This window comes from Carassius carassius, chromosome 8 (assembly GCF_963082965.1).
Source record: "Carassius carassius chromosome 8, fCarCar2.1, whole genome shotgun sequence".
Lineage (NCBI taxonomy): Eukaryota > Metazoa > Chordata > Actinopteri > Cypriniformes > Cyprinidae > Carassius > Carassius carassius.
In genome coordinates, this window is record NC_081762.1 from 18110568 (window position 1) to 18136879 (window position 26312).

Consider the following 26312-nt stretch of genomic DNA (forward strand, 5'->3'; position numbering starts at 1 on the left):
ATGCCAGCCCGTCTTGTACAGTAGATAATCTCCAGCTGTCATTGTTAAAGGAGCAGTTTTGACATGCCTTCTCCTCTTCTGTCAGAATCTGCCACCAAAACTGTTGTTTACATTCAGCCTTTGACAGTCCATTTCAAAGTGGATTAGGGGATAAGGGTGACCTGAGCGAGTTAATTTCCGTTTGCCGCCATAGTGAAAGGCCTTGGATGATGAGGATTTTGTCTGAGATGCTGTCTAGAGGGTCATGCTCTCCCTTGTTTTGTTGGGGCAGAATGGAATTAGGGCTGGGCAGTGTGATGGGAGGAATGCATCAGCCGGAAGAGATTCTGCTTTAGCACAATATATTTGTGCAGCATATCAGCTATTTTGCAATGTTTTAGTCTGTTTCTAACCCAAGTGTTACATTTTGCACTGATGGCATGCATATACCACCATTCAAAAGTTTGGAGTTTCGCGGGCTGGTTTTGTCCCTGCAAACAATACATATATTGCAAACAATACATTTCTATAATGAAGCGCGGATGCGGCTTGAAAGCAATGTTCTAATGCACTGCAAACGGCGAGCGGGCATCGCTCGTAACTTCAAGCAGAGGCATGCATTAATTCTTCTGAACTCTGACATGCTCATGGACATCTGACCAAATTTCTATGAGGCTCCGCACCTCCTCACTACTCCAAGTTTTTCCACGAGCTGCCGTGCTAAAGTGCAAACTGTCAACAAACACTTCCTAATCCCATAATGCACAGCGCAGCTGACTACGGCAGCTGGTTTAGTCCAAAAATGATCAGTACTTTTTGCAGTTGGGTCTGTTCGTGGTCGGATAACGTTCACACCACAAACAAACCGCTCCAGAGTTCATTTGAAAGCGTACCGAGACCACCTCTTCAAGCAGGTCTCGGTACGCTTGTTTTGTCCGCTTTTGGTGCGCACCCGAGTGCGATTGCTGCTTTCACACCTGCCCAAAAGAACCGCACCAAAGGGGGAAACGAACTCTGGTACGATTCAACCGAACTAAATGAGGCAGGTGTGAAAGCATCCTAAAAGACTTTTTTGATTTATATACAAAATATTTACATATGCATGTGTGTGTATTTATATATACATACTAAATATACACAGTGCACACATATAGTATGGAAACGTAAACTTTTATTTTGAAAGTGATTAATCGCAGTTAATTTTTTGCAGCCCTAATTCAGCAGCAGTAAAATTAATTAAAATTAAAACTAAAAATAATATAGTATAACAACAATTAAAAAAAGTTTTTTTTTTCATATGTAGTATTCAGAATAGTAGTTGGCATTTGAAATCACCCAGTAATGAATACATAAAACATTAAACTGATTAAATTTCCAGCAAAAAAAAAACTGTATTTCTACTGTATTGTCACCTGCTCCACCTCTCCATAGAATATACAGTATATTATATATAATGTAGCCCTCAGCACAGATGTCAAGAGTTTTTTATGATTTGTAGTAGAAACTGATTTAAACATGGATATACTGACAATGTAAATATCAAGAATATTGCAAGGCCTATAACGGTTACGATATATTAAACATGCTCGCAAAAGACTTGTCATATCTATCAGTTCGTTGCTTTACAGTACATCTTTGTTTGTTATAGGTTAACAGCCAGCTTTCAAAGTGCAGTATGTGGCAGCAAATAAAGATCCGTAACACCCACGCACACATTTTACAGAATGTAATTTGTGAGCTTGAGCTCCAGGATGCACAGATGTAGGTTATTGGCGGTGTATTTTTTACTTGAGCGCTTTAGGCTTTATGCAGCGATGATAGGCTCAAACGGGCATCGATATGCATCCATGATAATGTTTGTCCTCCAATGAAACCGCATTCAGATTTTATATCGCCCTCAGAGCCCTGTAGCCATTCCCAGAGCCTCTATATTTTACCCTCATAAAGGAAACGTGTCAAAGCAGCAACTGTACCGTCCCTGCATATCCGTCGAGCTCAAGCTCAATCTCAACCAGAGACCACAAGTGTGATTTACATCTTATCAATTCTCAAAGCAACTTTTTTATAATTTAATCATTGTCACCGGAGCAATTCACTGGACAGTGAACCTGAATGTAATTATAAGAATAACTTATCTCAGGTTTGACACGTAAAGCCGGACAGTGCTTAGCATGCATGAAATTATTGCTTTGATTAATGTCCATCCTAATCAGTCCACAGACCCATGGGCTTAAATGTTAGTCAATTAAGGTGCTAAACGACTGACTAAAAGACCAATTAAAGAGGCCAAATATAGAAACAAAACTGTTTACTGTGGGTCATGTTATTTACAGGGTTTTAGAGCACTGCTTCCATTGATATTCTGATAAGCAGAGGTGAGCGGTGAGGTTAGAAATTCTCAATCCCTTCCTGTCTGATACGGGGTTTGGCTTGAGACATGCCGAACGCGGCCTCTCATCCATGTCATGAAGAAATGAGACAAAATAATAGAATTGTGTCAGAGATGAGGGTTTATCCTTTTATGTTATGATTTGTATTTGGATGCTTGCTTTGTATTCTGACAGCTGCAGAGAGAATAAGAGACAGGCTTCCGAGATTTGAGAGAAGCGCCCAATACGGGCCACTGAATAAAGCCTGATAATTCAAGGTAAAAGTGTGGGGAAATGTCACAGCGGGCCTCTGAGGAATATCAATGACTGAGAGATGAAACCGCAGACTGAGGGGTTGAGCCAGGCGTTACAGATGTGCGAACAACAGCGATCAATCCTCCCAGTGTCATGACAGACTGGCCTGGGGTGCTGACGTGCTTTACCAAAGGCATGTACATGCAAGACTGTATTGGGCCTTGAATTGTTGGGAGATCAATAAGCCGCACACTTTCTATTGCATCTGAAGCATCATATTGAATGAAGCTAAAGATCTGTAGTTGTTTTTTTTTTTTTTGGTAAAGGTTTCTTTCATGTATTCCTTGGGCAATTGAGCATCTGTAGGTTGCTTTGATTGTTACTGTCTTTAACAGTTAAAGGTCCCGTTTTTCGTGCTTTTTTGAAGCTTTGATTGTGTTTACAGTGTGCAATATAACATGTGTTCATGTTTCGCCTTTAAAAAAAACAGTATTTTTCACACAATTCACTTATCTGTATACTGCTATTTTCACTGTCATAAAAACGGGCTGATGACTTCCTAGTTCTATAAAGTCCCTCCTTCAGAAATACGTAACGCGTTCTGATTGTGCCAGCGGTTCCTGTGTTGTGATTCGACACCAGCTTAGCGCCAATACCCTCCTGGAAATGTGATTGGGCTAGTTTTGGAGTAGTTTTGAGAAGCAAGTGGGCAGGATTTGTTTTGAAAACCTGGCAATCCTGATCTAAACGCATGTGCTGGAGATGCCTTTACTGAGGAGATGCGCATGAAAATCGCATTCGATTTTTTTGGCACAGTGCTACCATCTAGTTAACAAAGCTAAACAGCGTTGCCCTTTGTGTAATAAGTCACTGAAACTGTTAAACGCACCAACTTAAATAATAAAATACACTTACCGGTTGTGGTCCATAAACAACGCCTTCTCCAGACAAAGAGGGAACTGCTCCATCTTTCAAGAATAATCTTTGTGCGAATCCGGCATTAAACTGATTGAGATTGAGGAAGCTGTCCTCAGCAAAATGTGCTGCACATAGTTTAACATGTGGATTATAATTTTCGGGAACTAAGTTAAACATAAATTGTAACCATTGATCTTTAAGTACAGCGTCCCTGGGAAGCCCAAACAATTGATTGGACTCTGGGATGAAAATAACAGCGTATTGACGACATGGCGACAAACGCACTCTTCAAATGCAACTCTTCTTCTTCTCCGTGCAGCGCAACAAGACCTCGCCCATTTTTTTGTGTATTCCTGTGGGCGGAGGTTAGTCAAAAAACTGTTTTAGTGACGTCATTACTGCAGGAACTAGAGGGATGTAGTCCAAATTGGTTATTCGTTGTAGGCGAATTCTGTTAAATAAAATATCTCGCTTGGCATTGAACTTTGAGCTTTAGAATTTTACAGATATTATTTATACTCTAACAACAACATTATACACTAACTAAAGTTTGAAAAATGGGATCACGAAGAACGGGACCTTTAAATCTTAGCATTTTACATCGTGGCTACCATTGCTGACGTTTAGATGTGGAAAGTTAAAAGAAAATGCTTTTGTTTCCTATAATTTGTATGTAATAATGTATTGAGCTGAAGTACCTCTTGTCTGTCTTTTTCACAGTCACCTGTCCTATGAACGAAGTATTGACAGCCTCCACGGGGATAATCCTGAGTCAGTCACCGGGCAGCAGCCTGCCGCACTTTGAGTCCTGCTCCTGGGTGGTGAAGGTGGATTCAGGTTACAACGTCACTTTCACCATTGAACATTTCCAGACCAGCAGACAGTTTGATGAGCTGGAGATCTTTGATGGTGAGTGGATTCATCACATAAATCTATCACATATCTTTTATGAAGAATCATCCTAATATGCTGATTTGCTGCTCAGTAAACATTTATTAATATTATCAATATTGAAAACAGTTTTGTTTATACAGTGTTATATTTTGTGTATGTATTTTGTAACAATGTTCATGTCATAAAAATAAATAAAGCTTTCTGACGAGATTGAATCACGGTACAAACATCATAGCAAAACTAGTTCTGACATGGTTTTTGGTCACAAAGGAGTGTTTTTTTTTCTTCTCCTTCCAATACAATTACTGACATGCACCTCACAGGTAATCTTGCGGTGTTGGGCAAGATAGACAGTTGAAGAGAGGTCAAAAGGGATGACCTTCGCTTTTACACAGTGTAAACCTTTTGTAAAAGGCAAAGGAAATTGCTTTAGCCAACAGAGGTCTGTTTAGGGTCAGGCTTAGGTCAGTGGCTTTACTGGGGTCAAAGTGATCCCATTTAGACTGAGATTAGGAAGTGGATTACAGGTCAGAAGGGTCATCTTATACACATGGAGGCTCATCACATTTTAAGCATCATTAAAGTGGCCCATGGCTGAGTCATGCAACAACCCCCCCATACAGCATTCGATTTGAAAATAAATATAAATATGGAAAATAAATGTGAATAAAATAAAGTGCAAATGAAAAAAGATTACAGTAGCCAGTAATATAATTTATTAAACAATGAAAATCATGCAGTCTTGTTGCATATTGTGAACATTTCGTTTAACAGTCTCTTTGGCTCACTAAGACTGCATTTTAAACAAATTCAGTTCTTTAAGTGCAAATACTCCAGTCTTCAGTGTCACATAAACTTTCAGGACTCATTATAAAATGCTGATTTGATTCCCAAGAAAAAATTATTAATGGTCCCCAAACTAATGTGTGGCCATGTCAGTGTTAAAAATTGTTGTGCTGCTTAATATTTTTGTAGAAACAATGATATGTTTAGGGTTCTTCTTTGATGAATACAAAGTGAAAAAAACAAACACGCATCATATATTTAAAATAAAAATAGCTTGCATTATTATGTCTTTACTGTCACTTTTAATCTATTTTATGCATCCGCGTTAAACAAAAGTATTAGTTTATTAAGAAAAATAAACATACTGACCCAAAACTCAGTGGTAACGGTAATGTATATTGCATTGGACATTACGTCTCTGAGTGTTTTCTAAAAGTTAGTCAGAGTTTTAAATTCTACCCCAAATATTATTTATTCTTGTAGTACCTCAAATGATGTAATCTAAATCTAAGCATTGTTAAAAAAGAGAGAAAGACATTATTTTAAAAAAATACACACTCTCAGAAAACAGTTCCTTTTTGTATACCTTTTTTTCTGAGAGTGCAGTATATGACAGCCGGGCCTCACAGAATCACTTAGTGCAACACACTTTTTTCTGAGGCTGATAAAGCGCCTCTGCTGGTGTGTATTCGCGTGTCATCTGGGAGCAGTGTGAGCTACTCCTGAGGGGAGCTGGCATGCTCAATGCTGATTACGCTTTCAACTCCCATTGCGCTACGAAGCAGACTTTGCTTTTCACAACAATAGATCACACCAGATCCCTTTACCTCCCTGCAGCTTGGCCCAGACGCTAACATGATGTCAGGAATGGCCTTTAACACACACACACACACACACACCTCTGGACTGAATCAGAGTTCAGCTGATCTGAAAGTGCTGCCAGTGAAGTTTATGAACAGAGCCCTGTCACTCAGCATTAACCATGAGCGGTGGAGAGGCTGTGTTGTGACAGAAACACACCACTGTTATCACTGCTGGTTGTAAACATGTCAATTTGAAGTTTGTAAGATATGTGGCTACTGATAGTGACAAGGAGAGATGCGAGAGACGCAGTTTTTTTTTTTTTTAAGTTCAAAATATTATAAAAATATATAATAAATCATTTTATTTGTTTTTATTTTCTTTTTCTTCTTTTGTGTGTGATTTTCAAGTTCATATGTACTCCAACTTTTAGTAAATCTAAATAAAATCTATGCATTTTAAATTCACAGTTGAGTTGTTCGCCAGAGATGCATCACATACATGGGAACTTTATGCTTTGCTTTATCCTGCAGGTCCATCAAGACAGAGTCCACTGCTCATTTCTCTGAGTGGGAACTATTCATCTCCCTTCAGTATTACTAGCACTGCAAACAAGGTTTACCTACACTGGTCTTTTGATCACACCTCCAGCCACAAGGGCTTTCGAATCCGCTACTCCGGTGAGTATTCAAATTTTTCCATTTGAATTTTCCTAAGCCACTGTTCCCTGTGGATTAGGAGTTCTCTCAAAACTCAATGAAGGAATCAATTTATTAAATAAAATGTATAAATCAATCTATTAATTTAGTTTCAATTTAAATTAGAAATAGAAATTTATTTGCAAATACATGCAAACAATACGGTGTAGTGTATATTTCATTTACATACACACACACTACTGTGCAAAAGCCTTAGGCCACCAGTATTTTCATCAAAAATAAAATGGTTTTAGGCCAGTTACTTATATCTTTTGCTGTAGCGTCATTAGGAAATATTAGGGTTACATATCCAAACATTACTTTTGCCATTAATTGTAATAATCCAGTGAGATTATTGTATGCAAATCTAGAAAAACAAGGCAAACGTCTCCAAGACACTTGAAGAAATCTTCCTACAAAGTACAGTACTGTGGAAAATTAGTTTAAAAAGTTAGGCTGTTTTCAAAAATAGTCATAAATAGATTGTATTTGTCAATTAACTGAATTAAAACAACATTTGGTGTGACCACCCTTTGCATGTAAAACAGTTTTTGTCCAAGGTACACCTGAGCATGGTTTCTCAGGTAGCTTTATAGGAAGGTTTCTTGAAGCATCTTAAAAACGATTGCATTTAAACAAGACTAGGAACTGTGAAATAATACTATAACTTCTTCACATCCTGCTAGCGAAAACAAACGTACAGTGTAACTAGTGCAGTTTGAGTCATGAACAAATGACTCTTATGAGCCGATTCTTTTAATGGATCGGCCAAAAAGAGTTATCGGTTCGGCTTACAAATGACTACATCTTACAAATCAGATGACTCCTCGACTGCCTGAATGTTTATGACAGCTTACAGTTAAAGATATGCATTCACAAAACAACCAATTATGACTCCCTGCTGCAAAAACAGAATTACACAGGAAACACCGCCACGAGCTATCAAGACCTGATTGCACCGTTTCATGAGCAATGGCGTAATTCTAAATGAGTTATTACCCCGTAAATATTGAAAAAGTTTCCGTATGCTCCTAATCATTAGCATTTCAGAAGAATGACTAATCACCTCTTTGTCTGGCTCATCAGGGTCCTTTCTCTCAGCATCAGCTTGTTTTGCTTTTTCCGCTCTCTCCTCACATGATGGATTTTTGATATAGGGCTCTGTGACAGTCTGGGTTAGCAGCGGCAGCACACCTAGGTTTCCCTCCTCAATATGGTTTCCCTTCTGTAGCGATACCTTGGTGGGACAAAAACAGATGGTGGGACAGATTCAAAGCTTCGTACCGTTTTCTTTCTCAATCCATCTTTTATCTCCACAGGCTGTTAGTTCATCAACTGTAGCGGGTCCTTTCACTCTGCCTCCCTCTCTCTTTTGTTTCTCTCTTAATTTTTCTTTTTATTTCCTGACCTTTTCTTCCCACCATCACCTGTGTGAGGTTTGCTAAATGACTGGCTTTGAAAAGTTTGAAGGCCTTTCTTTGGAAAAAGAAGAGTGCATGTTAAAGGTTGAAGATTGACAACATCCACTTTGTAATTTATTAAAAACAAGGGCCAAGGATCATTAAAGTTTTTTTTTTTTTTTTTTTTTTGTATCATAACTCTAAATGCAAAGCCGGGGCTCTTGGGTCATAGTCAGGTAGGAAACAGCACCGCAACTGGCTGACGCAGATGCACAAAGTATTTGAGCACGAAGGCTTCTCTTACAGCTAGACCTCTGTGGCCAACAATCAATAGTCTTTTTAGCCATTCAGAGGGCAGCACCTGCTCTATCACAAAACAAAAAACCACACTCTAAGCCATTTAAACCATTAGTGCAGCTTTTATTCAAAGTTTTACAACAGGTATGTGATGTGTAAACTTTCTAATTTGTCCATTATCTATAATCTCCAGTCAGGGCTAATGGACGAGAAGCTGGAAACATTTTATGTCTCAGTGGTTTGAGCATTAGAAAGATTTGTGCCTTTGTGATGGTTTCCCCTCCATTACTGTTATCTTTATTTATTTATTTTCTTTGTCCCACAATAGGTTAGCATTTACTTTTTACATTTTCTGTGAAGAGCTAAATTTCCATGAAATGACTTGATGAGTGCAGTTTTCTTTCCTGTGTTGATGTTGATGTTTCTATCTGTCTTTTTTTTTTTCGTCTATCCATGTACTTGTTTCAGACTGGCATGTTTGATTATTGCGTAGTCTCCTGCCATTACAGTGTATTTAATATAACTTTAATGTAGCTATAGCTAACAGCTGTTCAGCTTTAAAAAAAAAAATGTCTCAAGACCCTTTCGCTCTATTCCATTTTATTGCCTTTTATTGCCATCTAGCTGTTTTCAATGCCAGAATGTGTCCTGTGTGAGAGCTCCCTCACTCTCCGAAAGGAAATCATCATTGCTAGACATTGTGTTGGACTGAAATTAGAATTGTTTTAATGGCATTTAAATGGAAGTTTGGCAAGAGTTTGTTCATCTAATCCAACACAAGGGCATATACATAAGCGGCTGCTTGATCTGCAGAAAATCATTTTCTTAATCAGTATTTTTGCATCATCCTTTGCATAGTGTATCTTGAATATACCTAGAATTAATTTTCTGTGCAGTTTGCCTTCGCAAGTTAACTTTGCTTGTTTTATAACAAAAAATAAAGCTTAAGAAAATGATTTGTATTAGTCTGCCTCTGCCTTTTCCAGGAAACCTCCACTAATCTTACACTAATTAACTTACATTAATTAAATAGTCCAGGGGGCAACTTCCTCAAGTCCCTGCTTTACGGGCAGCTAGTCAAACCTGTTTACCTGTAGCACTGAAGGATTATATGAATATGTGAACTCGTGAAACAGATAGGCTTGTAATGCGGTCATAGCGATTAATAATGCGACAAATTGCATTCCTGCCCCATTTCCTCCTAATTTCCTCCATACCTCCTTTTTTTATATTATGCTGGTATCATTACCGTCATTCTTTTTCTTGTTTGGTCTGCAAGCAGAACAGCCTGCTAAGATCTGATCTCAGATACCTCATGTGCCACAAGAGAGAATGTGGCCTGGATTGCATATGCTTAACAACATAACTTTGTATAATGACTCTTGTTGTATTCTGAATTATAAGTTAGACTTGAAATTACAATTTAGCGTCTTCTTAATCAGTCCTCAGCTCCCGGCTGCATTAATATCTGCTATTTCCAGTAAACAGGATGAGGAATCAAAATGCAATAAGCATCAGGTTTCAGACTCATGTGTTTTTGACTTCTGGCTGTGTTTACATTCGTATGTGCTACAGCGGCATACTGCAGTACCCCAGACCCTCCTGTGAATGGCTCGGTGCATAGCCAGACAGGCACAAAACTTGGCAGTACCTTGCGCTTCAGTTGCGACCGGGGCTTCAACCTGATTGGCCAGACCACCGCCACCTGCACCCGCTCCCCGCAGGGCATCTACCAATGGAACGCTCCAGTGCCGCTTTGTCAAGGTGAGTCTGAAAATCTTGTCTGAAATGCCTTCGACAAAGTCTGGAGCCGATTATCCGCCTTTCATCGCTGAACCCTCTCTGCGAAAGACCGGCGCCGGTGTGGCTGATTCCGTATTCAATCAATGTTTAGGGCTTGGCTGCATCTGTCAAATTGCTCATCACAATAAATGGGTTAGCCAGGAGCCATAGCTGCGAGACTAGTGCTAATGTCCTGTCCGATGGGAGAGTCTCCTCAGAAAGAGGCAGTTATCATCCACTAAAGAAGGGGCCTCCACGGGGTCTGCCGTTTTGCAGTCTCTGAATTGCTGCGTTTTATCACCACTTCCTGGCTAACAAAGGCCTCACCTGTGAGAGAGGTGAATTTCTCTTTGACAGGGACGGTGTGAGATGCCTTAGGCACATTGAAATCTCTATTGAACATGCTGAAAGGAGTTTTTTGTATTGGAAAGTGGAACATAGTTCACTCATGATTGATTGAAAGTTGAGTAGTTTGAAATTAAATCCATTATGTATCAGTCCTTTGAAAGAAGAGGCATTATAATGACCTTTGAGACTACTATAGTGGTTACTGGTCTGGGCTGAACATCAGAAGTTTGTTGGTTCAAACAAACGAGGAACCAATCATGAACTCTAAATATCATGAAATCGTCTCTATTGTGGCCTTGAGAAAGACAACCTCGAGTTGATCAAGAGGGAATGTCGCTGTAAGTTTACTGTAAATCACATTGGATAGAAGTAATTGCTAAATGACAAATAAAGATGGCAGATGAGATCTGTGGGTGTCATGTAAAAAAAAAAAAATTACTATTTTATTTTGTATTATTATTTAAAAATTTGATTTATTGTAGTATTTTTTCATCATATTTGCTTTCTTTTTAATGTTAGGTTTTTTAAATAAATGTTTATTGTTGCATTCAATGATAAAACACCAAACCAAGTGTCATCTGTAAATGTTTGTTTGTTTATTCAGATTTTTTTGTTTCTGTTTCTACAGTATTTGCTTTTTTAATAATGAATGTTGATTTATATTTCGCTATGTATGACATAGACATTTCTATATTTACGTATGGCTGAAGTGCCCAAATACTTGTTGAGGCCAGAGAGATTTTTGTGTTTATACTGTATTTACACTCTGGTGGCTGTACAGAATGTTGGCGTTCTCACTGTGTTCTTAGTCCATGTCCGGATGTAATCTACATCTTGGCTTGTGCCAGTTGCTTTCTAGCTGCTCTTGTTTACCTTCCCAGAACCACTGTAAGCTTGTGTTTGCACAGTCGCATTGCTGCTTTTGGTGTGTTCATTGAGTGTGTTTACACTGAGTGTTCTTTGAAATGTGATGGCGAAAAGAAATACCCACTTTCCTTAGGGTTTTGTGAGAAAATATTTTAGTTTGTTTTTGAGGCCAGAATATTTCTCTCCTTCACAGTTGTTTCCTGTGGGATGCCCCTTGCACCAGTGAATGGCACTGTCCTTGGACAGGACTTCACTCTCAGCTCTAGAGTCTCATTTTCTTGTAATCCTGGTTTCCGATTGGCCAATGCTCAGCCGGTGTCAACACTTTGTCAAGAGTCTGGGAGGTGGAGCCCGATGGAGACCCGCCCTCGCTGCGTCCGTGAGTTCATGAACGCCACAGTCACTGTCCTTATTTACATAAAAGATTGAAAAAAGAAAGAAGAGATAAAATGGGTATTATCTTGAACTTTTTTCTTTAACTTGAAAAGTCGTAGGCCACATATAATCTTGAAATCAAAAATTTTGTTTAAACCTGGAAATGAATGGAACAATTTTGCAAAAGAATAAACTACTGGATGGATGGATGGATGGATGGATGGTATGATGGATGGATGGATGGACGGACATAAGAAATATGTTGCTGTAGGTCTTAACCAAATAGCAAATCTGTATTACTAACTTTGACCCTCCAGCTGTGACCTGCCCCGACATCGGCCACTCCGCAGTGGATCATGGGAGGTGGAGGCTTATTTATGGCATGCAGAATAAATATGAGGCCATGATGATGCTGACCTGTGAACCTGGATATTTCTACAAGGGTCAAAGGGTCATCCGCTGCCAAGCTAACGGCACCTGGGATTACCCTGAGCCAAAACCGTCCTGTGAAAGTGAGTGCAATACTGACTTTAGTGACATTAAGACATATGCTTTGAGACCACAATATTTTCAAATTAGGATTTGTTTTAAATTTTGATTTAAATTAAGATAAGTGGTTTGGAGAATGAATGGATGGATTTTCAAACCTTAATTGAAAACCCCTGATCTAGTATGTCTATGATCTAGTATGATATAATTTACAATTCAATTTACATACCAAATAAAGGTTGGGGTGGGGTCAATTTCAGGACTTTAAAATGAAATTCTGTTCATAGTAAAAAAAATAAATAAAAAACAATTAATAATAATACCAATACATTTTTCATCTGATTTTACCTAGTCATTTCCTGTGGTGACCTTGGAACCCCTCCGAATGGGAATAAAATAGGAACATTAACCGTGTACGGAGCGACTGCCATTTTTTCCTGTAACACGGGTTATACTCTGGTGGGCTCCAGAGTGAGAGAGTGCATGTCCAATGGCCTGTGGAGTGGAGCTGAGGTCCAATGTCTTGGTGAGTCTCTTTACTTCCGTTATGGAACTCCATCATTATTTTGAGAAAATGTACCCTTATGTTCTCTAAATGAGCATTTACGGTATTTTTCTTCAACAGCTGGGCATTGTGGCACACCAGAGCCTATTGTGAATGGCCAGATCATCGGAGAGAATTACAACTACAGAGGCAGTGTCGTTTACCAGTGTAATCCTGGTTTCCGACTCATCGGCGTGTCTGTTCGCATCTGTGAACAGGACCACCGCTGGTCCGGAAAGACTCCTGTCTGTGTCCGTAAGTGTTGCTTAAGCAACCTGATGTGACGCCTTTTGACAGTTGCATTCCTCTGAGAAATAAAATAATCATGTAAATGGATATTAATATGTCGCTCTGATGTTCTGTAGCCATCACCTGTGGACATCCAGGCACCCCTGCTAATGGTGTGACCCAGGGAATGCAGTTTAACCTGAATGACATTGTGCGTTTTGCCTGCAACCCTGGTTATGTTCTGCAGGGTGCAATTAAATCTCACTGTCAGCCCAACGGCCAGTGGAGCAACGCTCTGCCTAAGTGTAAAAGTAAGTCCTGTGGCTTCATCATCAGTGGTGATCCGTAGTGTGTACTGTATGTGTGTAAATTGACAAGGAAATGTGAATAGTGCTGTTACGTAAAAATAACTTGACTGCTCTATTCAAATCTGCTCTATACCTCAGCATGGTGCAGAACAAGTACGCGTTCTAATGGTCCTTAACTGAGAAATAACAGCATTTAAATGATTAAAATAATGAAAGTAATGCTTTTCATTGAAATATGTAATATATATATATATATATATATATATATATATATATATATATATATATATATATATATATATATAAAGACTGTAGAAGCTGCTTTAATCCTTCAGAAATCATAATATAATATTTTCTGGGAACAGTGAAACAATTACACAGTTTATGAATGCATGCAATCACTCTGATTGATCTGCATTAGCTTAATTTGAATCTTTGAAGTTGCATCATCCATTCCTTCTTTAGATTATAAATGTGTGTTTACTCTGACTGAGGAAGTTGAAGTGGTCTGATCATATCAGTCATGGTCTCCTCTCCATCATGGTCCGTCATTAGCACTGAGCGTGGGAAGATGGCCATTTAATGGCACAAAAGGAGCCGGTAAAAAATGCTATGAGCTCGGAGCTGCATCAATAATTTAGTAGGCCTCTGCACAGCCCCGCTAATCAGCACCAATTTGTGTCTGAGTGAGCCGCTTCTATCTGCTAAAATAGCCTCCCAAACCACACAGATAAGTTGGTTAGACTCATATCTGTAGATAATTGAACCACCTATCCTCAAAAAATTGCCACTGGCCAGCAGGAGCATCAATTTTAATATTGTATTATGGGCAAGCACAAATAAACAAATTGTTTTCCCATGGTTTTTTTTTTTTTTTTCGTTTCTTTTCTTTTTCTGCTTTTTCTTTCTTTCTAATGATTTTATGTGTGTATTTATTTCTAATTTAACCATTAGCATTTTAGTTGAAAATCAAGCTAGTATAGTTAAGTTATAAATGGTTGCATCATAGAAAATGGCTTTGGCTGGCTCTGCTAAGAGCTATTAAAGGCATTAGCATGCATTACTACCCTGGAAAGTCTAATTCCGTTGACAAGCTGTCCCTAACGGAGAGATTTTAAGGAAACGTTGCTGGCCTGAAACAGCAGAAGGAACACTCTGGAGTCAAATAAGGAAGCCTGTCCTCTTCATTTGACTTCACTGTTTCCCCATAATTGAACGTAAAATGTCACCAGAAGTGTGTTCAGCTGAATTAGTTTGAATCAGTTGAAGTACTTGAAAAACAAAACATAGTTTAACATGATGACCCATCTTATTATCTTGGCCTGCTCAATTGCACTTGCACTTCAATGTATATTTGTTTCTTTTTAGTGCATGAACGAATACAAATTACAGCTGATTTCTGTTTTAGGTTCTTCATCATGCACTTTTGTCCTTCTGTTCTCTCGTTCTCTGCTGGTTTTTGGCTCGTAGCTAACACAGCGCTATGTCTCCATCTCTCCTCTCTCTAAGCCCAGTTCATGTCCTCAGCCAGACGTTAATGAAGCAACTGTTTGTGTTTATGTGGTTTCAAATATTTACAGAAGTTTTTTTTAGAAGCCTTTAATCTTCTTTGTAAATAGTCTTTTTCTGTCATTTTGTGTGGGGGAAAGTGTTTGGTTGGATATCAGAAATAATCTGTGCCCACTGGCAGCATCATTTTATTTCACACAGCATTTATTTTATTTATTTATTTTTTTTCATCATGCTGTAATCATTTGTACAGACATGTACACAAAGGTCTCTTTTAAATTAAATAGAAATTAATTATTCAAAAAAAAAAAAAAAAAAACAGTTCTGACTTAAATTATTAAGGCACATTATGCCATGAACCATTGTTTAATAGCTGGTGTCAGTAAATTTTTTTAATGTTTTTGAAAGAAGCCTGTATGCTCACCTAGTAAAATATTATGAAATATTATTACAGGTTGCAATAACGGTTTTCTATTTTAAAATGTAATTTATTCCTGTGATGGAAAAGCTGAATTTTCTGCATTTATTACTCCAGCCTTCAGTGTCACATGATCCTTCAGGATTCATTCTAATATGCTGATTTGGTGCTTAAGAAACAGTTATTATTATCAATGTTGAAAACTGTTGTGTGCTTATTTTTATTATGGACTCAGTGATATTTCAAGATTGTTGAAAGTAAAAAAACAGCATTTATTAGAAATATATTTGCTTTTATTTTTGATCCATTTAATGTGTTCTTGCAGAGAAAAAAAAAAAAAACTTAGCCCAAACCTTTGTATTGCAGTGTACTTCTTAACAGCATTCTTCATAACCTTCTTTCTCTGTGTCTTTTTCTTTCTTGCTTACTCTCGCCCACTCTATCTGCATCTCAGTTGTGAACTGCACTGATCCGGGACATGTTGAAAATGGTGTCAGACAGGTCCTGCCCAGTGGGCCTCATCGTTACAGTTTCCAGACCACAGTTTCTTTCAGCTGTAACCCTGGATACTACCTGCTGGGCACCAGCACTCTGAGCTGTCAAGGCGATGGCACATGGGACCGTTCCCTACCCAAGTGCCTCTGTAAGTCATCTTAGCCTGATAAACCATTACTCAAATAATTTACTCTGCATTGTTTAAACACATGATCTGACATTGTGCACTGTAGGTAAGGTTTGCCCTTTTTTTTTCTCTGTCTGCCACAGTGGTTCTGTGTGATCGGCCCAGCATGCCTCCGTATGCACAGATATCGGGGGACAGGCGCACAGTGGGCTCCGTTATCCGCTTCAGCTGCATCGGGCAGCGCAGCATTGTGGGCAATACCACCCGCATGTGCCAGCTGGATGGCCAGTGGAGCGGCTCCCTGCCACATTGCTCTGGTACTTCACATCTTTTCCCTACTCAACATACTCGCCTGTCTGTCTTCATTGTTATTTTTATTTAGTAATTTATTGGTATATAAAAATATATTGCACTGTAATTTTTTATATGCACACACATTAGACTTACTACTTTCTTTTTAAAACATTATTTGTCATTGAGTCCCTATTTTGTCTTGAGCAGTGAAGCTGCCAAAAAACTTTCAGGTACTACAGGTTCTTTGGTTTCCCAGCAGGCTCTGCTAATTTGTGTCCTTCATCACATTGACTGTATGATGTTGAGATCCAGCTTTGCAACTCAGGTCAAAGCAAGGACTTATACACAGCTATCACAAAGGTTACTTGTATTCATGAAAACATTTGAACAAGATAATTTGTGTAAATTGAGTTAAATATGTTGTCTTGTGGAGTACATGAAAATATGCCATGTCTTCATGGCAGTACTAAATCAAAGTACTAATAAAACAGTTTTTTTTATTTTATTTAGATTTTCTTATTTTTCTTATATTTAATTAACCCTCCTATGTTTTTGTTGTAGATATGAAAGAGACTCACAGATTCTCTCAAAAGGGAATGTAAACTTATGAGAAAAGAGGGAATATTTTTGCTAACTTCAAAATGATTATAAAAACAATAAATATACATTTAATATAGAAATACATGTATATAAATATATATTTATATATACATAAATATATATATGACTTATTACAAAGGTGGCATCCAGTCATAGGTAACACACTTTGAATTCACTGAGCTCTTCAAAACATAATTTTCCTCATAAAAAAAACAAAAAAAAACAATGCAGACTGCATGTCCAGGTGCTTGATTTTTATACACCTGTGGCAATGGGTCTTGTTGAAACACTTGAGTCCTGAATTTAATAATTAAGACGTGTGTCCCATATATATATATATATATATATATATATATATATATATATATATATATATATATATATATAGTGGGGCATGGGCTCCATTTTTCACATTTGAGATAGCACAATCTCTGAGGTCTCGTAAGCGTGTGAGATGATGAATCAATGGCTTCAGGATTACAGCCCAGATCAGTGGGTGGTAATACAATATTGCCATATAGGCAGCATCCAGAAGGGTAAAGAGTGTGTCCCCTCATAAACTGGTTTAATCTTCTCATATTGGGCTTGGCGACACAGACTCCCACATGCCTGCCAGGTAATGAGCTGCCCTGTTCCACTATAAACACATCAGTCTATTGCAGCCCTCAGATATGCCAGAAGAGCTTCATCCCTGGCTGTAAAACCACTGACAGGTTAATGTCACAATTCATAACATTCATATTTCTCAAAAGATTGCTGTTTCTTTCTGTCAGCTGTCAAAAAGTGCATTAGGCTTTTTTTGCAAGACATCTTGTGGTTAATAACTGGCCTGTCAGTGTGAGTTTCTGAAGACAATATGCTGTATATAAATAGTAGTATTTCTTTAATATTAACTTCGCCCTTCACCAAAAGACTCACCGTTCATTTCAAATTAGTGATTCTTTGTTGAGCATTACCAGAGGATATAAAGGGAATAGAAAGATCATTTGTAAATGCATCAGTGGATCAAAATAAGAGGATTTGCTGAAGAACACCATGGAGCACATGGGTCGGCATTATAAGAGGGCAAATTAAGGGAAATTTTCTGTCCCTGGTGCTTTCTTATCCAAAGTAAATTATCACCTAAACCAAGCCGATGTGTTGCCTCTTTTTCATCTCCTTTGCCAGGTCTACCGCAGAGAGTTGTTCAATAAATATGAATGAAATTACTCATCATCTTGTGTAAACCTCAGTTAACCTCTTTAAATGAAAACCTAATGTAATAGAGAGCAAGTTTGAAAGTCCTGCAGGGCATCTAGATAGTAGTTTTCTTATCACTTGCTGTCAAAGGATCTAAATTGGCCTGGTTTAAGGGTATTTTCATTGTACATAGACACTACACCAAGGGTTTGAAACTCATTGCACTTGAAGTGTATAGACAACTCCATTGATTTTAATGGGAGTGATTTAGTTTTATTGAGTTTCTCCGCACCGCATGTATTTGTTGGTTGAACAAGCTGTGACTAAAATCACCAATTTATCCCTGAATTGTACATTTAGCAAATATCATGTAATTTTAAATGGCAAACCAAAAAATGAAGAAAGTGAACATTGATATTATGGGCCTGATTTAAAGATATATCTTTTGTTAACACTGCCATGAGAATAAGTGTCCAAGTGCTCATATGTATGTGTGTTGTTTCAGGGGATTCTGCTGGGTTGTGTGGAGACCCTGGCGTTCCAGTGCACGGGATCCGTCTGGGAGAGGAGTTCACGGTAGGGAGCATCGTACGATTCAGCTGCGAGCCTGGCTACGTTCTGAAGGGCTCCTCTGAACGAACCTGCCTGGCTAACGGGAGCTGGGTGGGCATCCAGCCTGAATGCCACGGTAAGAAAAATGAAACCTGGGTGTTCTACAGAAGAATGTGGCTGAATGATTAATCGCTTCTGCCTCTAGAAGATACTGCTACATCCCAAAATTGTAGCCTATGCAAATTTCCAGGCGAGTCATTTTGTAGCAGTTTGATTCTGCACACAAATGTCTAAACTTGTGCAAAACAAAAGAGCGAGATGGAGACACACTGACAGACTGAGGTAGAAAGTGGTTGGCGAGAAGTTATTTTCATCTTGATTGGTCCCCGTCTGTTCTCTGCTGTACCTTTAAAGTGGCTCAGTACACCTGGGGTGTACACATGTTAAACTTCCACTCGTACAGAGTTTTCTTTCTCTCAACATACTGAAACGACTGTGCCAGCCCTGCTGGTCCCTTGGACACTGGGCTGCTGTGTTTGCACTCTCTCCTTATCTCTTAAATAGCATTATTATTCTGCTCGTGTTGGTTTGTGTAAAGCGCCTGCAGAGTCAAGCTGACAACCCAGAGAAAGGCATGTCAGAGAAGCAGAAAACCCAGGTTAATTACTTGTGTGGAGATGCCTGCCATTTTTCTTACCCTGCTTTTTTAACACCAGCCATTTGTTTTATCTCGCATCTAGTTAACAGTCACCCCTAAACATTCCAGATATTTTTAGTTTTGCATCTCGTACAAAGCACACAGTCATCTCAATCCCTTCCAACCTCCCAAATGCTTTGGGGTTGTGCGTTTAAAATGTGTGCGCTTGTGTGTCTGCCTAAGTTTGTGTTTCTCTTATTGATATGACCCTTGGGCTATTATTATCCATGCCAGTTCAACAAACTGTGGTGACTTAAGAGGTGGATTCTCAGAAAATGCCGACGTTTCAAGAGAGCAAATCAATAGCAACCTAAAACCCCTCTCATAAATTTACATCCTGAATACACCATAAAAAGCTCATCGTCTTTAAGTGCAAGGGGAGATCAGGATGACTTTTTTTCATTTAAGTCGTCATCCCAAATGTTTGATGTCCTAGCATTTACTTATACAAGGAAATAGACTGTTCTTTGTGGAATTGGTGTGCTTTATAGTAATATAATATACAAAAAAATAGTGGTTGTCCTCTATTGAAATGTGACACACAAAAAAAGAAAAGCAGGGAAAATTCTTACATGCAAATAATTAATAAACGCTATGACTTTAGTATAGAGACCAATTCTCACAATTAAGTAGTTGCTTATTAGTTGCCTAATACCTAAACCTAACAACTACCTTACTAAAAATTAATATTATATTAGCAAATTAGGAGTTTATTAAGGCAAAAGATGCAGTTAATGGTTTATTACCTGTGACCTAATTAACTGCTAATCATACTGTATACTTAATTTTTCTATGCAAATTTAACACAAAGAAAAAATAAAGTGGACTTGTTCATTTTTAAAATGGAGCAAATTTTTTATTATTATTTATTTTATATTATTTTTTTCTCAAATTGACATCAAAGGCTCTCTATTCAGTGAAACTCTGTATTTTGGCACAAATTCATCCTCCTCTTACTAGAAAAATAATCTGCACATTATGCTGAAAACAGTCTGTTGTGAATTATTGCCGCCCAAACATGATACCATTCAAAATTGGGTTTGTCTGATAATCATATTTGGTACAGTGTTGGGACACCACTTGATTTCCAATGTAAAATGTGTATCCTGATGAAAAACTTGAGCCAAAGGACACTATTGTACTTAATAGCAGATGATGACAGGTTTGTCGTTTTAAGTATTCACCACTAAAGTTCTCTGTTTTCATGTTGGCAAGTCTCCAGTGCTCAAGCCTCTAGCCCATATTAGTGGTGTCCCTGTTTGTGAGTATGTGCCCACCTGCTCTTTTTTGGCACCCACCCATTAATAAGCTCCATCTGCCCTGTCCTGGGGCAGAGGATTGTTTAATGTACATAATATCCTGCAGTAAATGTGTTAATTAATTAAAAGCTAAATTAACAAATAACTGTCCAGGTGTGAGGAGGGGCATGTCCTTATAAATTGTGTAGTTGCCAAGTACTGTAGTGTGCCAGCCTCCCTTGAACCTGGGATTCATGTTCTATGCTGTCCATGTATCTTTGTCACCTTGCATCCCATCTGATGTTCTCTTGTTGTCTTTCACAGTGGTCTCCTGTGGCAACCCTGGAACTCCTCGCAACGCCATGATCCAGTTCCATGATGGACTTGTGTTTTCCCGCTCTGTCACATACTCCTGCAGAGAAGGCTACTACTCCACCGGCCTGCTCACTCGTCATTGTACTGTCAATGGCACCTGGACCGGGGACATGCCGGAATGCACAGGTGCCCCATCAACACCTTTGGAGTTTGAATAGATTAAACATCCTTTTTTTTTTCAAGCCAGCATCATGAAAGGTGCTTTAAGTCCGTCAACAGTATATGCTAGTTAAACTAATTTGACAAAAGTAGCAAATATAAACATTTTAAATATAGTATAGTGCTTTTCCGGGGTAATGCAAACCAAATTTTTCAATGACTCATCTTGGGCACAATATTTGTAAAGTATATTTATACGAAGTATATTTGAATATGAAGTATATTTGATTGTGCTGAAGTGGAACTACCGTATTTTTCGGACTATAAGTCGCATCAGTACGGTGGCCGAGACAGCTCAACACGCTGCAACTTAAGAAAACACATGCAAATTGAAAAAACATCAGCAAGTGAAGAAAACATCTTCATCAGTTTGACAACACAAGTGTTGCAAATCATCACAACACATGCATATAACGAAATGCGCTGCAAATCATCACAACACATGCATATAGCGAAAAGCTCTACAAATCCTCACAACACTTGCATACAACGAAACACGCTGTAAACACTTCACAACACATACATATAGCGAAACGCGCTGCAAATCATCACAACACATGCATACAACGAAATGCGCTGCAAATACTTCACAACACATGCATACAACGAAACGCGCTGCAAATACTTCACAACACATATAAATTAAGAAACGCTGCAAATCCTCACAGCACACACACATTAAGGAAAAAATAATGAAGCATTGCAAATTTATTTTCATTAACCTTGAAATTATATTTAGTTGAGAATAATAAAGTTAGCCATCTTAAGTAACGTTTTACATTTAATCATGTAATTATTCAGCTTATTTAGGCTAATAATATCAAAAGATAAAGGAATCATGGTGTTTAAAAAACACCATGAAAAAAAACCTCAACTTTCAGTTCACCAACAACTCCACTGACCAGTAGCCACTGCACGATAAGCAAATCCAAGTCTGGTCCGACACTTTTTGAGGTCTCCTTGAAACATTTCCATTGTGGTCAGTGTTATTTGCAGCGCGTTTGTTAATTGCATTGGTTGTGAGGATTTTCAGCGCATTTCATTAATGCATGTGTTGTGAGGATTTGCAGCGTTTCTTTATATGCATGTGTTGTGAAGATTTACAGCGCGTTTCATTATATGCATGTGTTGTGATGATTTGGAGCTCGTTTGGTTATATGCATGTGCTGTGAAGGATTTGCAGCGCGTTTCGTTATATGCATGTGTTGTGATGATTTGCAACACTTGTGTTGTCAAACTGATGAAGATGTTTTTTTCATTTGCTGATGTTTTTCAATTTGCATGTGTTTTCTTAAGTTGCAGCATGTTGATCTGTTTCGGCCACCGTACATCAGTCCAAAAATACGTTGTGACGAGGAAAAAACATATATAAGTCGCATTTATTTAGAACCAAGAACCAAGAGAAAACATTACCGTCTACAGCCAGGAGAGGGCGCTCTGTGTGTTCAGGGAGAGGCTACAGGAACACTGAGCAGCATAGAGCCCCCTCTTGCGGCTGTAGACGGTAATGTTTTCTCTTTGATAAATAAGTCGCACCTGACTATAAGTCACGGGACCAGCCAAACTATGAAAAGAAGTGCGACTTATAGTCCGGAAAATACAGTATTGCAAGTATACTACATTTTCTTTAAATTTCTTGCTATTACTCAAAGCTCATACCGTCCTAATCAATAGTGATATTAAAATACATTATAGGCTTAATATAAAGAAATGTGCATTGTGCACAAGTACTACTCCAAATAAAGTCAGTAAGTCTCAAGCGATATGTCAGTAAATGTGTTAATAGATTTGAACCATACTTAGTATGAATTAAATGTATTTCTAAATATATTAAATTTTACTAGGGTACCTCTGTATAGCATTAGCACGTAGCAATTCATTTAGATTGAAATGTTATCATTAGCTTTGAAGTCGTTCACCTGTCAACAAAGACGAGATCCTAGCAAACAAATTGCAGAGGATAAAGTAAGCATTTATTCTTTAGGATTATGAAGAGAGAGGATCATTTACCTCGTTTGCACACATTTGTCTTGGCAAGGTTTTTTAGAATTTCAACTTGTTTTATCAAATGTAGGTACTTTTGATTTATTATTGCTTTTTATTTTCTTAAAAGTACATCTATCACTGCCCATGTGGATCTCTCTAAGTGACACCGTGATCACACCATCTCAGCAAATCATATTTCTAAGTTGGAAAGTTTCCCTGTTCCAAGTCTAACTCTAAGTGGCTTTCTTTTGCAATTTCCTAAATAGCAAGTTGGAAATTCCCACTTTCCCGAGTTCGAATGGAATGTAGGATAAGTCAACTATGCTCATAGTCTCTTTTCATTGGATATTTTAGTGACTTTAGAATGGGATGGTTTTAACCTCGAGATTCTCTTACGCTAAACTGCTCTGAATAGTACAGCTCTCACTGGCCGAGCTCTTGAGGAATCCAGAGGTTGGAGTTGAATTGGTTTTGTTTGCGTGAAGCTTTTCAATGCATTGTGGGACAGGAATTAATAATGAGGCACAGTGTTCTCCATTATCCCAGCCCCGGACTCAAGCTGATCAGGGACATCTACATAGCAGCCCTGTGTTGGAGAGATAGAGACCAGCCCTATCCCCCGTCTTGGCAGCCACCCAAGAGACTTGCCATGCTCATAAAAACACAATGCTCACTGTTCAGGCTCTGAGCAAATGGTGGTCACGTGCAAACGTTACAGCTCCAGACACATTGGTGTCTTTGGCACAGAGCAGGTGCCGGTGGCCTCAGACTACAGGAAGTGACTAGAGGAAAGAGCCTCCCAAAGCTGATGCCTAAAGCCTTAAGTTCATTAATTTAAAGGCACCACTAAGAGTGATAAAACATCTTGTTGCTTCCAGTTTATGACCCTTTTAATATGAAAATGTTTCTGCTTAAATTTGTTATCTGTTTCAATGAAACGGCTAATTATAAAATGGTTCCAAATCATCCAAATTTGGCACATTTGTCCTCGCATGTCATATAGCCATGTCCTTCCTCTTATTGCACCACAGATCGCTTTCCTTTGACTTTGCTTTACTCTCTCTGCCCACTTCTAGTCATTAACTGTGGAGATCCTGGAGTTCCAGCTAATGGTATCAAACTGGGCAGTGACTTCACGTACAGCCACACTGTGAGCTTCCAGTGTTCGCCAGGTTTCACTATGGATGCCGATCGTGCCTCTACGCTCATCTGCACCAAGGATCGCACATGGAACGGCACCAAGCCAGTTTGCAAAGGTTCAAGAACACCTCTTGTGAATAGAAGCTTTCTGTGTACTTCCAAATTATTGGGCTCTTGCGCTATAGACTATGCTGTTTTAGTTTAGTTCAACATGATTGATTGTATGTGTCCTCTCGCAGCCATTGTGTGTGGAGCACCTCCCAGCATCCCAAATGGTCAGGTGGTGGGGTCTGACTTCCAGTGGGGGTCCAGCATTAGTTATACCTGTAATCAGGGTTACCAGCTTTCCCTTCCCACTATTCTTACCTGCCAGGGAATAGGAAACTGGAGTGGCGAACGGCCGCAGTGTTTTCGTAAGTGTGAATTTTTTTAAAGGCTCCAATTACAATTTGAGGTTTACCATAAATGTTTATAAGCATTTAAATCCACATATAACATTTTTTTAACTGGATGTTCCTACATTTTAGCTGTACGTTTTGACTTATGGTGGCAATACCTTATAGTATAATAAGTTCCTCAATAAGTTTCTCTTTCTCTGCAGCTGTATTTTGTGGCGATCCAGGGATACCAGCCCAGGGCAAGCGAGAAGACAGAGGGTTCACATACCTGTCCTCTGTTTCATTCTCATGTTTCCCGCCTTTGATCCTGGTTGGCTCTGCTCGCCGTTACTGCCAATACGATGGAACTTGGAGTGGGACCCAGCCATCTTGCATAGGTCAGCTGATGTAGTCACGCTGTCCTCACACTTAAAATATAAACAAATTAATAAAACGGTTCTGACAAATTATTATATTGTGTATTGGGGGGTGGTTGATTTGGGCTAGTTTTGAATGGTAAATGTTGGTTTTGACTGATTTTGATCGCAAACCTGGCAACCCTGCACATTACAATTTTTTTTTTTTTTTTTTTTTAAAGAACCACCTTTCTACTCAAGGCTAGATTTATTTAATCATAAATACAGTAAAAACAATAATGCAGTGAAATATTTAGCCATTTAAAATTTTTTGTTTCTGTTTTATTATTTAAAAATGTGATTTATTCCTGTGGTGGCAAACCAGAATGGCTCTGATTGTTATTTATTTATTTAACACAGATCCCAGTCACACCAGCTGTGTAGATCCTGGCACTCCTCTCTTTGGCCACCAGAACAACTCTCAAGGCTACCAGGTGCTAATCACATCAAACCAAGGCTGTTACCAGTTCATCTCAAACACATTTTTTCTTGCCATTTATTGACAATTTGTGTGTTTGTAGATTGGTAGTTCAGTATACTACAGCTGCCGAAAGGGCCACCTCCTTCTGGGCTCCATCTCTCGGACATGTTTGCCCAACCTCACCTGGAGTGGCATGCAGCCTGAGTGCATCGGTTAGCCGTAATTTTGCAAACACATTAGATTGACTTTTCGGTTACCATACTTTTTTCATTTTCAAATGGTTAACAAAAAAAAAAAAGTCTTAAAAATAATTTCAAGTGATGAATAAAGCAGAGCATCCTTTTCTTATTTCATTTAAATTTGGATGGTTATTTAGTGTTTTTGTTTGTTTGTTTTAACACAATATACCCTCTACAATATAAGATTCTCTCTCTCCTTTCTCTCCTCAGCTCATCACTGTAATCAGCCAGAGCTCCCTCCACAGGCAGATGTAGGTGCTATAGAGCTGCCATCTCTGGGTTATACGCTCATCTACGCCTGTCAGCCTGGTTTCTACCTCGCTGGAGGATCTGAACACCGCACCTGCAGGGCTGATGCCAGCTGGACAGGGAAACCTCCGTTGTGTGCACGTATGTAAAAAATACTTTATAAATGCATGTATGAGCCCAAAAAAACTAAAATATACTGAATTATAATCTTGTTTTTTCATGCAAATGTAAAATAAATTGATTGATTGGCTTTGAGCATGTTCATAACACGTGTGTTTTGGTGCAGCCCATCTGCTTGATTTACAGACTTAATGATTTACCGTATTCAACCACTTTGTGATTTTTCTTCTTTACAAATGTTGATAAATGGCCACGTCCACCTGTTTCATCTCCAACACCGATTTGATTGCTGTGCCCAATTCATCATGTTATTGTTGAAATTTCATATTAGTAGAGCTCTGATTAGCCCAGTGGAATGCATTGATTTGGTTCTGGAAAGCACA

At 38.6% G+C, this 26312-nt stretch overlaps 1 protein-coding gene across 1 annotated transcript in view; it reads left to right on the top strand.

Annotated features, from left to right (window-relative positions):
- The window catches only part of LOC132145441 (CUB and sushi domain-containing protein 2-like), a 313214-nt gene that overhangs the window by 275711 nt on the left and 11191 nt on the right, over window positions 1-26312 (top strand). Inside the window, exons 47-64 of the mRNA XM_059556481.1 lie at window positions 4242-4430; window positions 6536-6682; window positions 9973-10161; window positions 11588-11773; window positions 12087-12281; window positions 12611-12784; window positions 12884-13057; window positions 13168-13341; window positions 15720-15908; window positions 16031-16204; window positions 18466-18648; window positions 20772-20948; window positions 24044-24223; window positions 24347-24520; window positions 24709-24882; window positions 25261-25334; window positions 25422-25533; window positions 25771-25950. Of these exons, the coding sequence (XP_059412464.1) occupies window positions 4242-4430; window positions 6536-6682; window positions 9973-10161; window positions 11588-11773; window positions 12087-12281; window positions 12611-12784; window positions 12884-13057; window positions 13168-13341; window positions 15720-15908; window positions 16031-16204; window positions 18466-18648; window positions 20772-20948; window positions 24044-24223; window positions 24347-24520; window positions 24709-24882; window positions 25261-25334; window positions 25422-25533; window positions 25771-25950 (3045 nt within the window). The remainder of the gene's footprint in view (window positions 1-4241; window positions 4431-6535; window positions 6683-9972; window positions 10162-11587; window positions 11774-12086; window positions 12282-12610; window positions 12785-12883; window positions 13058-13167; window positions 13342-15719; window positions 15909-16030; window positions 16205-18465; window positions 18649-20771; window positions 20949-24043; window positions 24224-24346; window positions 24521-24708; window positions 24883-25260; window positions 25335-25421; window positions 25534-25770; window positions 25951-26312) is intronic.